Source organism: Diadema antillarum, unplaced genomic scaffold, assembly GCF_040938485.1.
Source record: "Diadema antillarum isolate AM-2024a unplaced genomic scaffold, OU_Dant_1.0 seq00000205_RagTag, whole genome shotgun sequence".
NCBI classification, from domain to species: Eukaryota; Metazoa; Echinodermata; class Echinoidea; order Diadematoida; family Diadematidae; genus Diadema; species Diadema antillarum.
The window spans coordinates 1,231,886-1,245,639 of NW_027271264.1; the positions used below are offsets into that span (position 1 = coordinate 1,231,886).

Below are 13,754 nucleotides of genomic sequence, written 5' to 3' on the forward strand. Positions count from 1 at the left end.
CCTTTGACTTCTTTGACCTTTGACCTTGATTTTTTACCTGTATTGTACATTTTGCTACAAAATGCTACTCCTTCGCCATTTCTAACCCGATTTCGATTCCGTTTGCTTTATATGATGGCACTAGGTGAGGGCTTCAAAACTTCTACACAGAATTTTGACCTTTGACTTCTTTGACCTTTGACCTTGATTTTTGTCCTGTATTGTTCATTTTGCTACAAAATGCTACTCCTTCGCCATTTCTAACCTGATTTCACTTCCGTTTGCTTTATGTGATGGCACTAGGTGAGGGCTTCAGAACTTCTACACAGAATTTTGACCTTTGACTTCTTTAACCTTTGACCTTGATTTTTTACCTATATTGTACATTTTGCTACTAAATGCTACTTCCGGCGGGGACATATATTACGCACCGCGTAATTTCTACTTTTCCTTGTTTTTTTTTTTGTGTGTGTGTGTAAACCAGCCCAAAAGTGTGTTCATGTGTGTGTGTGTGGGGGGGGGGGGGGGCTGCAGCATATGCCGTTGCGCATATCTTAGGCCCTTCTGCTGGGCAGTCGATGAACTCATCTTCATTTTCCTTCACTCTTGTCAGATTGTAAATGTCTGATACTGGAATACACCTTGGATATTTGCACATAATATTGAAATTGAAGCCATTCCTTGCAAATGACACGCTATGGATATGAGGCTGTCATACATATTATATCCACATTCAAGTGTGTGTATCTTATTTAGTGAGCTGTATTGGAGACGGATCTATTTTTAGGAAACACATGATGTGAGCACCTGTCTGTGAGTCCCGTACATCCTGGAAAAGCCAGAATAAAAAGCTGAAATTGTGTTCGCTGCAGGATATGGTGTAAAAAGAGAGGATAAAGGGCTTCTAGCATCCATGGACTGCAGCCATTCAAGCTAATCTCGACATGTCACAAACAGACACTTGGCAACGAACATGCGAGCTTCTGTTCTTCCTCTTACACTTTTTCCTCTCTCTTCCTTTCTCTCCCTATCTTTCCCTATCTCTCCCTTTCTCTTCCCCTCTCTCTCTCATCTCTCCATCTCCTCATTGGAAGCTGCACTGCTATTGACCGATTCTGTGACGCGCTATGTGTATTTTTGGCATGGGCAGCGCCATTACTCGGTGTCTCAGCCGACCCCCCCCCTTCCCACTCCCCACCCCTCTCCCTACATTAGCACGCGCACAGAATGAAAAACTGCTTTAGCCAATGGGCGTCTCGTACTGAGTGCGCGAATGCTTGCTAAGTGCGCGAACCTTTGTTACAAGTGCGTGATAAACATGTTGCCCGGGGTGGGGGAGAGCAGGGGGGGTCGGCTGAGACACCCACTATGGCTGCGCCCAGTGCCATGAAATGTCTGCTGCCCTCAACGAACCCGAATCGGTCAATAAAACAGCATTCGTTATATCCTAATAGGCCCGAATTCATAAAGGTGGTACAATTGAAACCATGGTTTAAATCATGGACAAAGACCGTAGTTTTTTATGGGGCGCCAAGTGTCGCATGACCTATTTCGTTACGAAATCAGTCATTGCGTCGATGAAATGACCATTTTGTTACTTACATTTCATAATGAAGTGAACATTTCATTGACGAAATGACTGATTTCGTAACGAAATAGGCCATGCGACACTTGGCGCCCCATAACAAAACTACAGTCTTTGTCCATGGTTTAAACCATGGTTTCAATTGCACCACCTTCGTGAATTTGGGCCTTAGTGTTTGATCATTTCTCGTGGTGTATTATCCAACTGAGTACCAACAAAACACACCAGAAAACTTGGATATTCACACCTGATTGTACGAGTGACCTTAAATCCAGGAGATGAAATGCGTTATAAATACACCTTCCTGTTCCCCCCCCCCCCTGCTCTATGAAAGAAACAACATTAAAGGGGGAAGTCCAGACAATTTTCATGATTTCACATCAGGTAGTATATGAATCAACAGCTCCATGCATACAAACGTAGATTTGTGGAATATATTGTGATCCTTGATCAGAGAAACCGATACTCTGGAAAAACTAGAAACAAATTGCACTGAACAAGGATTATGACATAGAGGCTCACACATTTCACGAATGTTGCTTTCTTCCCTTTTTTTTCTTCCTTGAACCCCTCTCCCACGCATTCTGATCATGGTGAAGCTGCCATAATTCTTGATCATTGTGATTTGTTTTGAGTTTTGAAAACATTCTTAATCCTGATCCCAATTGCTATGAATTCTGCAACTCTGTAACAAGTAGGCCTATAATAAATTTTGTAGTAGTTAAAATGTAAAAGTCTGAAAATCATCGGGATCTCCTTTAAGCTATTTGGTGTTAACTGGAATACAGCCAGTTCCTATGATTTACATCACAGCTTTAGCTGTATTGACTTTTTCAGTCCATTGAATGTATTTGTTTATGTATCTACACCATATCTATCCATGTATGTATACTGTACATTAATACAAATAATACATGATACACATATAAATATTAATTCATACATTCATACAAACATGCATATGATTAGGGTGTCTGGAGTATTTTTCTAACTTTTGAAATTCTTTCAAAAGGCCATAATGAACAATTTCATATGAAAGAGAATTATGTCAGTAAGACATATTTCAAATTTCATGACGAAATGATGTTCCTATCATGAGAAATTAAGCTTTGAAATCACGCCAATATTACAACTTTTTCTCGCTGAGAACGAGCGAAACACGGTCCAAATCATGTTAGCAATTAGCGCTGAGAAGCTGCATGAACGTGCGGATCTCCAGCGACCGGTTAATGAGCGCACAGCGGTTAGCTAAAACGCGTAACCAGCGCAGAAGCCACTCCCCCTAATTGTGTTGTCATACCCATGTGCGCTGCGTGCGTTCGTACGTGCTGGCTGGTCGCTACTACAGACGACATTCGATTTGCAGTAGTTTGAGCGCCCTACGTACCAACTAGTACTACCTACTGTTGAAACCCGCGTATTGCAGGCGTAGCCCCGCCAGTAAAATGCGGGGAGCGGAGAACATCGCGATCGTCAGCCAGAGCAGCCGGCGTGGCGAGCAGGGTTCAAAGAAAATGCAGTCGATTGTCGAGAGCAGGTGCAAGCAGCTCGCGTGAAATGTACAAGCTACTAGTACAACCTCTACAGGCATGGAATTAATGCCACATTACCACTATTGGTACGTGCATGAATGACCAAATACGAGTCTTCCAAAATCTTTTGCACGCCCTTTTTGTCGATCGGGTATTCGTAATTCAAATTTGCAGAAGTACCGCTACCACAGTAGGCCTACTTCGTACTTGGCAAGCAGACATTCACAGTCGACTTCTCAGTGCCAGTGACTCACGCATCGCGAGTGCACTTTTGAAATATGAATAAACAACGATAAGAACATTAGCAATCCACATGTAAACTATAATACTAGTAGATAGAACTTTAGTAGAGTCTAGAGCTCGATGTTCTCCGTTTTCAAACTGATTAGCCACGACGTACGTGATTTGTGAGCGTGACTGTATCCAAATGTACAGAGTGCTATGTGTGATGTGTGTTGTAGAGCTATATATATGTGCCGCCGTTCTGATAAGATATGGAGAAAAACTTCCTCTTTCATATGATACCAAATTTGTCAGGATTTGTTAATGGCATCGTCTGGGGATTCTGCAATAAAGGCGAAATTTGGCACAAAAATGCTGGGTCAAAACAGCGTAGGCGCGTGGCTCCATTGCATTCTATGGGACTTGCGTGTTATAAGATAGGGGCACGTTTTGTCTGAAGGTTGGCAGTGCGCGATCAGACACCCTAATATGATTGCAGATATAGTGAAAGACAACTATAGAGATCTATAGACACACACACACACACACACACATACACAGACTGTATGCCTGACTCTAGCAGTCATAATCATAAAAAATAGGGCCTATCAAGTAAATTTCAAAGTCATCCAGACTGTGTGTTTGCCTGCAATGTGTAGTGTGGTGACACACAGATACATTGTACAATACAGATAAAATGTGTGCTGCTGTGCCAACATACCAAGAGGAAGCTGAAAATGATAGAACACATGGTATCAGCTATACAATTTATGTTTCAGTCCATTCAAATCAGCTGCAAGCCTGTTCACCAACGTTATCTATGCCACATGGGCTGAAAATGGCAAAACACTGTTTTTGGTAGTGACTGTGGGATTCATTTTATAGTCCATTGTAACCAACTAGGTACTGTACATGTATTATTTATGCACACACACACGCACACATAAAATGTACAATGTATGCCAACTTTCCTTCTGAAGATGAAAAACCTCAGCATGCATGAGTTTCATATCTGCTCCTGGTGATGCAGGCTTGCCTAGTATCTCCTTGGTAAAGTGGACCATGGACCAGTTAGCACTGCTATACTATCACAGACATGACCTGTGCTATGATTGCCCTTTTGTATGTCCCATGATTTTTATAGCATTTAATTTCCCAGCTCACGCTGAGAGTGTGATTTCATGCACGAAAATAAGCAGCCCTGATTGCTACTGAAGCTGTAGTGCCAGGGAGAGAGAGAAAAAAGTCATTTGTATCACCTGAAGCACAGTGAAATGTAGACAAGCTTCCTTGGCAGTGACTTGCTATGTACCTGTCTTTCTTCAATTTGTCTCTGATGACCCTTTCATGGATAACAATAACATTGCCAATTTAATGTAGTACTGTAGAGGTGGAATTTTTTGTGCTGTGGAAATCTTCAGGCAGAGCAAAAATAAAAGCATACAAATATTGTTGCTTGCCATATATTGTTGCTAATCGCATTCTCTGCTTACTGGAATTATGTTCCAGTAAGATATGTCTTGATTCTGTGGTATTAAAAACAAGCGAAATTCATATTACCCAACTGAGTGTAAAAAAATACTTTTTTTTGGGGGGGGGGGGGAATGGTAAGTTTTGTGTCTTATTCAGGGAAATTTAGGATTATTTTAATTATGAAATGTCTTCTTTCCTAGTGACATTGTTGGTATAGTGAAGGGCTGGTTTCAGTCATTTGATCCATTTAATGATAGAGGGACATCAATTAACAGCATAGATATGGTTGAGGTTTGTACTCGAGGAAGACTCAGAACTTAGAATTAAAATGAGGAGCAAGGACCAGTGGCAGTTTAATATTGTCAGTGAAGAGATTTCATCTGTCTTGAAACCAACATGTGGTACTGAATAGCCATGGCCTTTATCTCACAAGTAACATAGATGGCGCCCTTTAGAGAGTCATTCGGCATTCCTTCTTGACAGCGTTGAGGATTCCAGTAAAGTAAGATGGATGGCAATTATTTCAGCTTCATGATCAGAATAAGGGGCTCTCAAAATATCATTGGGCATGAATCACTTGCCATTACATGACAGGGATTCCCAGCTATGGGAAGCATGATGGTGCAGGCAGGACCACAATTTTAAAGCTCCAGGTAGATTCAAATTGTGAGGTTCATACTGAGGTGGCTTAATTTTAACTTATAGCTTTAATAGGGAGTATAGCTACTAAGTTTAGTGATAGTGGAAGATGTGAGAGTTAAAACTTCAAGTTCAGGACTGTGTGAACACTTTTTGATGCTCCCACATAACTACAAGGTTTCTTGTGGGTCTGTTGTTGGTAGCTGAATGATGTACAAAGAGGTGTGTGTGTGGGGGGGGGGGGGATGTGAATGCACATACAGTATATCATGAACTTGTGGTTCAGCCTGACTCCTGCAAACACTAGATTACTGTTGGTATGAAATGAACATCTTGTCGGCACGGTGTCTCCTAACATGAGTTTTCTGTATGTACCATTCCATGTTTCAGTAACAAAGCACAGCTGCAGTAGGTAGGTCGCTGAACTCTGCTGTTCTCTTCAAAAGTGTTTCCCAAATGCTTGCAATAATGATATTAGGAATAGTAGTAGTAGTAGTAGTAGTAGTAGTAGTAGTAGTAGTAGTAGTAGTAGTAGTAGTAATAGTAATAATAATAATGATAATAATAATGATGATGATGATGGTGATGGTGATGATGATGGTGATAATGATATTGATAATGGTAATGATAATGATGATGATAATGATAATGATAATGATAATGATAATGATAATGATAATGATAATGATAATGATAATGACAATGTACTGTCAAACAAGTTATAAGATATTAGATGCAATGCACAAAATGGGAAGGGGGGATGGGGTTGTTGCATCCAGGACACAACACTCTGGATTGTATCATAGGTAGTGCTTGTTAAAAGAATTTATGAGACCTTCTATTAATGACAAGATCCATGTGAACAAGGTGAAGAATCTATACCTATCCGTATCATTGCTGGTATGTTGTAGTGGTAGCTATCATTGGCGGTTTACAAGGTCTAACAATGTGAACATGGTATGTGAAGTTCATGACTATATTATTTTACATACATGTACGCATGTAGAAACATAGCTCAGCCTAATATGAATTTTTCTCATAATTTTCGTAAAGTTGAAGCGCTCCTGTGCCTATTTCAAGCCCCCCCCCATGCTGTTTCATCATCAGATTCACAAGTCAGCCATGTATAGTGGGTTAATGGGGGGGGGGGGGGGGGGGCTGAACGATGGACAAGGGTATGTTCTGTGCATTGCTTGGAGACATGTGTTCTCTTTGGCAAGTTCCCCTTGCAACACACTTCCTACAAGATTTTGTCACATTTATTATTAGTAAGCTAAAATTTGAAATTGAAAGAGTGAGTTTCAAGTTTCTATTCGACTATACAGTACATCGTATCTTCATCTTGTAGTGATGAGGATGTAGAGAATAATATCCAGCGTGTAAGTCTCGTCTCCGTCTTTGAGTTTGTTTGAGCAGCACCTTCTGCAAATATCGTGACGTGAAAGTTTATTCAAGTATGACCTGTTATTCCATGGTTTCAAATTCCCTCATGCAGTGTCATTTGTAGCTGCCATTGATAGAGAGTATCTTTGGATTTCACCCCCTCTTCCAAGATATTTTTTTCCCCGATTTTTTTCAAAAATTAGACTTTGTCCATTCACATGTGGTGCTGTAAATTATACACGGTATCAACCATTTTTCTCTTCCAAATGATATTGACACATGAATAAAATTAGTACCTTTGGACCTACCCACGAGACTTCATCTCTATGTTAACATGCTGTGATATCATAAATGTATGGTTACCATGTACAGTGTAGACTGTGGCTTGCATGATTATAATTTCTTGATGACTTTCCTAATACTAAAATCAATGTGTCAACTTCCATTTGTGCTACAGGAATCTGTGGAATTAGTGTTTGGTACAAAGAAATTTATAAATTTGCAGACTGTTTCCCCAGCTCTATCCAAACTACCGTTTGCTACTGGGCTTTGTCTGTGCATTGTAATTGAAAGCAGCATATGGTACATGCCGTATGATATTTTGCAAATTGTGACTTGTGAAGCAATTTCAAGAGTCTGAATTCTTGATCAAAAGCAACATTGTTGGAATAAAAAAAAGAAGTATTCTCTCTTTTGAAAGAAAAATAAGTGAATAATGTCTTACCTTTAAGTGACCACATACAACACAATTGTATCATGGTTGCCAATATCTTTATGAGTTGTTTATTTCACCAATATTGGTCAACTTCCAAAGTTTGGAAAAATAAAAACACTGAAATATACCATTACAGTGTAGACAGTAAATACCATGTGGAGCACATGTGTATCAAAATACTGTCTGAGGGATGTATTTAGGACTTTACTCTTGTTGATTTGTACTTTCTCTGTTTCAGTATTTGCCTTACAAGGTCTCCCTCTCTGAACCCCCCCCCCCCAAAAAAAAAGGAAAGAAAGAAACAAAGCGTCGGCCTCATGCCAAAAGGGCCCTAACACTGTACAAAGTCTATGGTGTTAAGGCCCTTTTGGCATGAGGCCGACGAAAATACAATGTATGTACAGTTGAACCTCTCTTATCCGGCCTCCCTTTATCCGGATCTCTCTATTATACGGATGCAATCTCGCCGTGATTTTTTTTTTGATAATTACGGGAGGAAAGGGGGATTCCCAACTCATTGAGAACTCCTACACAAACACACATGAATTACAGGTATAAACTTGATACATTTCTTTATTTTATTTAGGTAAATCATCCCAAGAATTTATAAAAGAAAATGATTTCATTCTTGCAAACATGAACCTCTATTTTGGGGTCTGTTACTGAGCGTAGCAATGAAAAGGTTGCAGTATACACATTACTACATGTGGTACTACAATGGGCTACATCAGGACATATGTATGTATATGTACATGTGGGCAAGTCCAAGATAACACGCGCGTTACGTATGGGACATTCAGAGACTTTTATGACCTGAAAAATAGTGTTAATGGCTTTTGATCATATTAAACTTTATCATGGTGATTGATATCTAGGAGAAGTATAATCATGCAAAAAATAGAGAAAAACGACCCTCACAATTATATTCTAGAAGAGAAAATATGTGCTGTTACGTATGGGACCAGAAAAATTTTGTTTTTTTGAACATTTTTTTCAACCTCAAAATTCTCTAAAAGTATTTCATTCCACAACTTGTAACTCACTGTGATGAAAGTCACAACACTCAAAATTATCACAGGTAAGTTTCGTGTCATTAGGTAAAAAGCTCTAATTACAGGTTTTAATTAAAGACAGACATGACGTGTTACGTATGGGACAGTTACGTATGGGACAGTTTGTCCCCCATTCATTTAGTGTGTGAAAAACCATGTTTATGGGTATTTCGCATAATTATTGAAGTAAAATCAGTTGAAACTACTCAAATACTGATCCAGATTGTCAAGGAAACAATATTTCCCAAATATATACCATATTAATCATATTCAATCATATTTTTATATTTTTATGACCAACCTGAGTATGCATGCCCTTTGTTCCCCATTCGTTTAGTGTGTGGAGAGACATGTTTATGGGTATTTTGCAAAATAATTTTGCAAAATACCCATAAACAATTTTTTGCATAATTATTGAAATGGAATCAGTTGAAACTACTCAAATACTGATCCAGATTGACAAGGGAACAATATTCCCCAAATATTTACCATCATAATCATATTTAATCATATTCTATATTTTTATGACCAACCTGAGTATGTATGCCCTATTTTTATCAGGATAGTTACTACTGAAAAATTGAATAGTTTAAAGTCTTTACTGCCATTGATGAAGGGCAGTTTGCCATTTTGTTTCAATAAAAAACAACTTGACACAAAAAATATTAATTTTTATACAATGTAAATAAGCAATACCTGCTGCGTGGAGCCCCAGTGATCGAGTAGATGTCTGTCTAGCAGTCAGGTCATTGATTCGAGTCACACCTCAGTATGTATACCCATGAATTTTGTTGTGGCTATTATTGAAACCTAAATAAGACCAATTTGTGTATCACTTGCAATTTAAAAAAAAATAATTTTACTTTATATTCTGTTTAAATATTTATATCACAACCATTTCAAATTGGATCTCCATCACTAAACTTTGAATTCCTCTAGTCTTAGGATTGTATGCTCTTTAGTAATTCATATAATTGGTTTCCAATCATCTCATTAAATGTTGGAAACTGAATCCCCATTTCTACAAAAAACTATACCATCCCTTTAATGCTGATTTTTCATTGTGTATTTTGCCATTTTCCCCTCCCCCTTTCTGAAAATTGTTCAATCAAGTACATGTATTGTTTAAAGTGTCTATAACTCAAAAAGTAGCGACAATGTTGGGATGCTTTCTTCAGGATGATTGACCATTTGTGTACTGAGAGACCTTCCCAGCTAGCTACTATGCATTTACATGCATTATGTATGAGGATGTCCCATACGTAACGCATTTGTCCCATACGTAACATTATTTCAATGCCTAATAAAAAATATTCCTTTTACTGTTTTTTCTTTTTTCTATGGTATTTAATTTCTCTAAACAATAAATTAGAACTTTCCAAAAGGGCATTAATATAACCTTAGCAATTTCAGAAAAAACCTAAAAAAAATGACCTCAATTTGTTACGTATGGGACATCTCATGATAGGACACGAGCTAATTTGCATAATCATTTGCATAATCCCTAAATTTTCATACCAAGTTAAACTATTTGATGAACTTCTTATGTCCACATATTAATCAAATATCATTTGCTTTCCTTTGAATTAATATGAATTTTTATAAATGTCCCATACGTAACGCTGTGTTTCACATTTATGCAAATGAAGCCCTTGAAATTTGCATAAATTTACGTAATATAATTTTTTCCTCCATGGAAATCAAAACTTCAACTCATAAGCTTCAAAATGATACCAAACATATCAATATTGAGCAAAGATGAAATTTTGCCTTCTGAGGGGACCTTATCTTGGACTTGCCCATGTATAAAGCATTGAGTCTCCCGTATCCGGCCAAATCCCTTATCCGGATGAGCCCCGGTCCCAACTTGTCCGGATACGAGAGGTTCAACTGTATTCACTTTACCAGAGAGGAAATGGCACAAAAATGTTCTCCACACATTACCCAGGTGTATTGTTTACAACTACACATCCGCAGCCCTAGCCTGTTGCTGTTCAGTAAATAAATATGTATCATGTGGCTGAATACAAATTTGGAAGTCTTGGCAAAGGCGGCTGTCATTGCAGGAGTCTAACAGTGCCTCAGTCCCAGTCCTGTCTTTCTGTGTTTCCTGGTTGCCCTTATTGCTTTGTATGTGTGCTATTGAAAGTCTAAGAAAGCCACGTTTCTCTCCATTGAACTATGACATGAGGCATATGTTTTCCCTCATGAGCAAGGGTGATGTATCCTCAGCTTCCTGCCCCTCTGCACTACAGAGGCAGCATTGAGCCTGTGTGGTCATTTTAATTCAGTTGTAAGCTAATTTCTTGAGATATTGTAGCCTAGGTGTGTTCACACTTTGAAAACCTGTCATAGAGGAAGTGCAGAAGAATTAATACCTTTTCAAAGCCCCCAGATATAGCTCAAATTATCACAAGTTATAATGCAAGCGGAAGGCTGAAATTGTTTGCAGTGGTTACTGTATACGCTATAATTTTCGCGTACATAAATTTTCGCGAATTGCCGCTGTCACACATTTTCGCGAGTGGTTAAATTCGCGATTGGGGGACCAGAGAAAATATGAAGTGCCAAAGAAAGTGTGAATTTTCAACTTACTAGCAAATAAGAATGATACTAGTTATACACTGCATGAAAAAAACTTACCAAACTCTGCGAACTAGTAAGTTAGAATTCAACATTTTTAAAGTGGTTAAGTCCATCGCGCTAGATTTCTGACGAGTGGTCCCCTTCCGATAATGGATTGGCTCTCTACAGTATTCGTAAGTAGATGTGGACGTGCGTAAACAAGCTTAGCCAGTATGGTCTGTTCGGTAAGCCGTGACATGGTATACTAGTACTGAAATGTTCGTATCATCAAGGCAAGGGATTTATTTTGGAAGGTAATATTTTCGCGTGTTGTTAATTTCGCGAATAGCTCCCGACTCGCGAAATTCGCGAAAATAAAACCCACGCGAAATATATAGCGTATACAGTATACTGTGTAAACATTAATACTTTCGCATGATTAATTTTTCACGCTCAGCAGCTCAAAGACTTATGCGGGCATTGTTGAATTCATGCTGCACAATTGTCAACCCATTCACCACGTGCAGAGAAAATTGTGTGAAGACATTTTCGCAGGTTTAAGAATTTGCTGTAGCCAGAAGTAATGCAAAATATGCGAACATTCATGTACCGCAAACATTTCTGCATTTACATGTACAGTTCGTGGTATATTTTGCCGTGTTGCAAATTTTGCAAGTCAATTGATATTCTTGAAAGTGTTTCACTGATTTGTTGTATGTCATCTCCAAGATTGGAAATATGCTGAGAGTTCTCTTAAAAAGTGATAACATTTTTTTTCATTCCATGACTCTGATTTTTTATCACAAATTCAACTACTGCTGAGATTGTCTAGCAGGTCCTAGTGTACACAATGTTCCACAAATTCATTATGTATCCAGTCCTTAACATGCAGTGGTCTTACACTAGACATGTTATATACAAGTACGTATACAGTACATACTTCTCTGTTAGAATAAAAATGTTTTCTACACAGAGATGAATAGACATTATTATTTTTCTTGTTTAAGGACAAATGTTTATGTGACCATGAGTTGGTATTCATATGTGTATGCTTTGATATATTTTTGTTCATATTGATAACAATTTGTATGTTTAAAGAAATATATTGTATTCACATACGTAGTTTCAATTGCATTTCTGATGTCATGACTGGTGAACAGATTGATATTTCAGTGGTCAAGTGTGATTTTAAAGTCCACAAATGGTAGTATTGTGTTCACTGTAGAATGCATACTACGGTAAATGTAGAAATTTTCGCTTTGTGGAAATTTTGCACGCATTGTGTGCGACCAGAAAGTAGCGTTAAAATAAAGCACTCGAACAATTTTGCTTGGATATAGTATATGCTTTCTGTTTATTCCAATGTCATATCTGCTACCTATTTTGCTGTTCTGTTTGTCGCTTGTGCTCTCTCCTTGTCATTTCAGTAATGACGACCTTGACAAGTAATGCGTTTTATTGATAATTCCCCACTCTCTTTCATCTTTGCATTCAGGGTGAAAATGACATATCGCCGGACTGCAACCACGTGAGTACCTCTGGATATTTTATCGCTATGGCAACAACACACCCAGCATGTAGCACATTTGTATAATCTGTGGGAGATTGATTGTTGTCAATTGAACTCTGAGTGGTAATTTCTGAGTGTTTGTGTGGTGCCGCAGTATTAAAAAGGCAGTGTACTGTTGTAGATTATTGGAGATTGTATTTTACAAACATGTGTGAAATGGAGGTCTAACCTATGTTTGTCTCCAAATCTATGCCATCTGGTATTTACTTTTTTTTTCTTTTTGGCAAAAATCAATTTGGTGCAATTAGTTCTTGTTTGACAGTCTGATAATGTATGTGATTCATTACTGTTTGCCTTACCTTGCCCAGCTATAATCATACTGTTTGATTTCAATGATAGGCAGAAATATTGCATATCTAAATTAATTGAAGGCTTTATTTGTATTCAACGATAAATTGTCTGTTCCAAAAAAAAAGGTAGCATCTTTTGTCTCAAGATACCAGATTAAGATCTCGAAGAAAAAATAGCAATAAAAGATTTCCTCAAACAGTCATGTGCTTATAGGCATTTTGTAGCTAGCACTTGTCAAAGCTTTGCCATCAACGCTGAGTTCGCCCCTCCAGTCATGACCTAATTGTAATCTGGTGTAGTGCTGTGCCCCATTTAACAGGAAGACAATGGTGGCACGATAGGGATTAGTGGGATAGGGTAATCTCTATTCATTAGCAGGTAGTTTCTAGACATCTGTACCAATCACTGAATAAAGCACTCAAACAGTCACATCAATCAGTAAACAAATCTCAGTCAGGATTAACAAGTCATCATATATCTAAATTTCTGCCATCATAAATGGTGTAAAATGCAATGAAATTTGACATACTCTGTACAAGTTTCCCTTTCCATGCAAAAGTTAAAATATGTTAAACTGTTGTGTGCTGCAGATTGTCCTGTGGTTGAATATTGTGATGCCCTCTACATTTCGTAAATCTTCCATCGATGAAGAATGCGAGTGGGGGACCATTTTTTCGTGAATTTTAGGTTTTCCCAGCACTGGTTTACTTTTTCTGGAAAATTTGCTTCCAAGTAGACATTAAAAAAA

The 13,754-nt window shown here is 38.2% G+C and overlaps 1 protein-coding gene across 1 annotated transcript in view; it reads left to right on the plus strand.

Moving 5' to 3' along the window:
* The window catches only part of LOC139728925 (uncharacterized), a 31,829-nt gene extending 18,980 nt beyond the window's left edge, over positions 1–12,849 (plus strand). The window contains exon 2 of the mRNA XM_071639854.1: positions 12,641–12,849. Coding sequence (XP_071495955.1) covers positions 12,641–12,739 — 99 coding nt within the window. The 3' untranslated portion in view covers positions 12,740–12,849. The remainder of the gene's footprint in view (positions 1–12,640) is intronic.
* Positions 12,850–13,754: the final 905 nt, after the last annotated feature.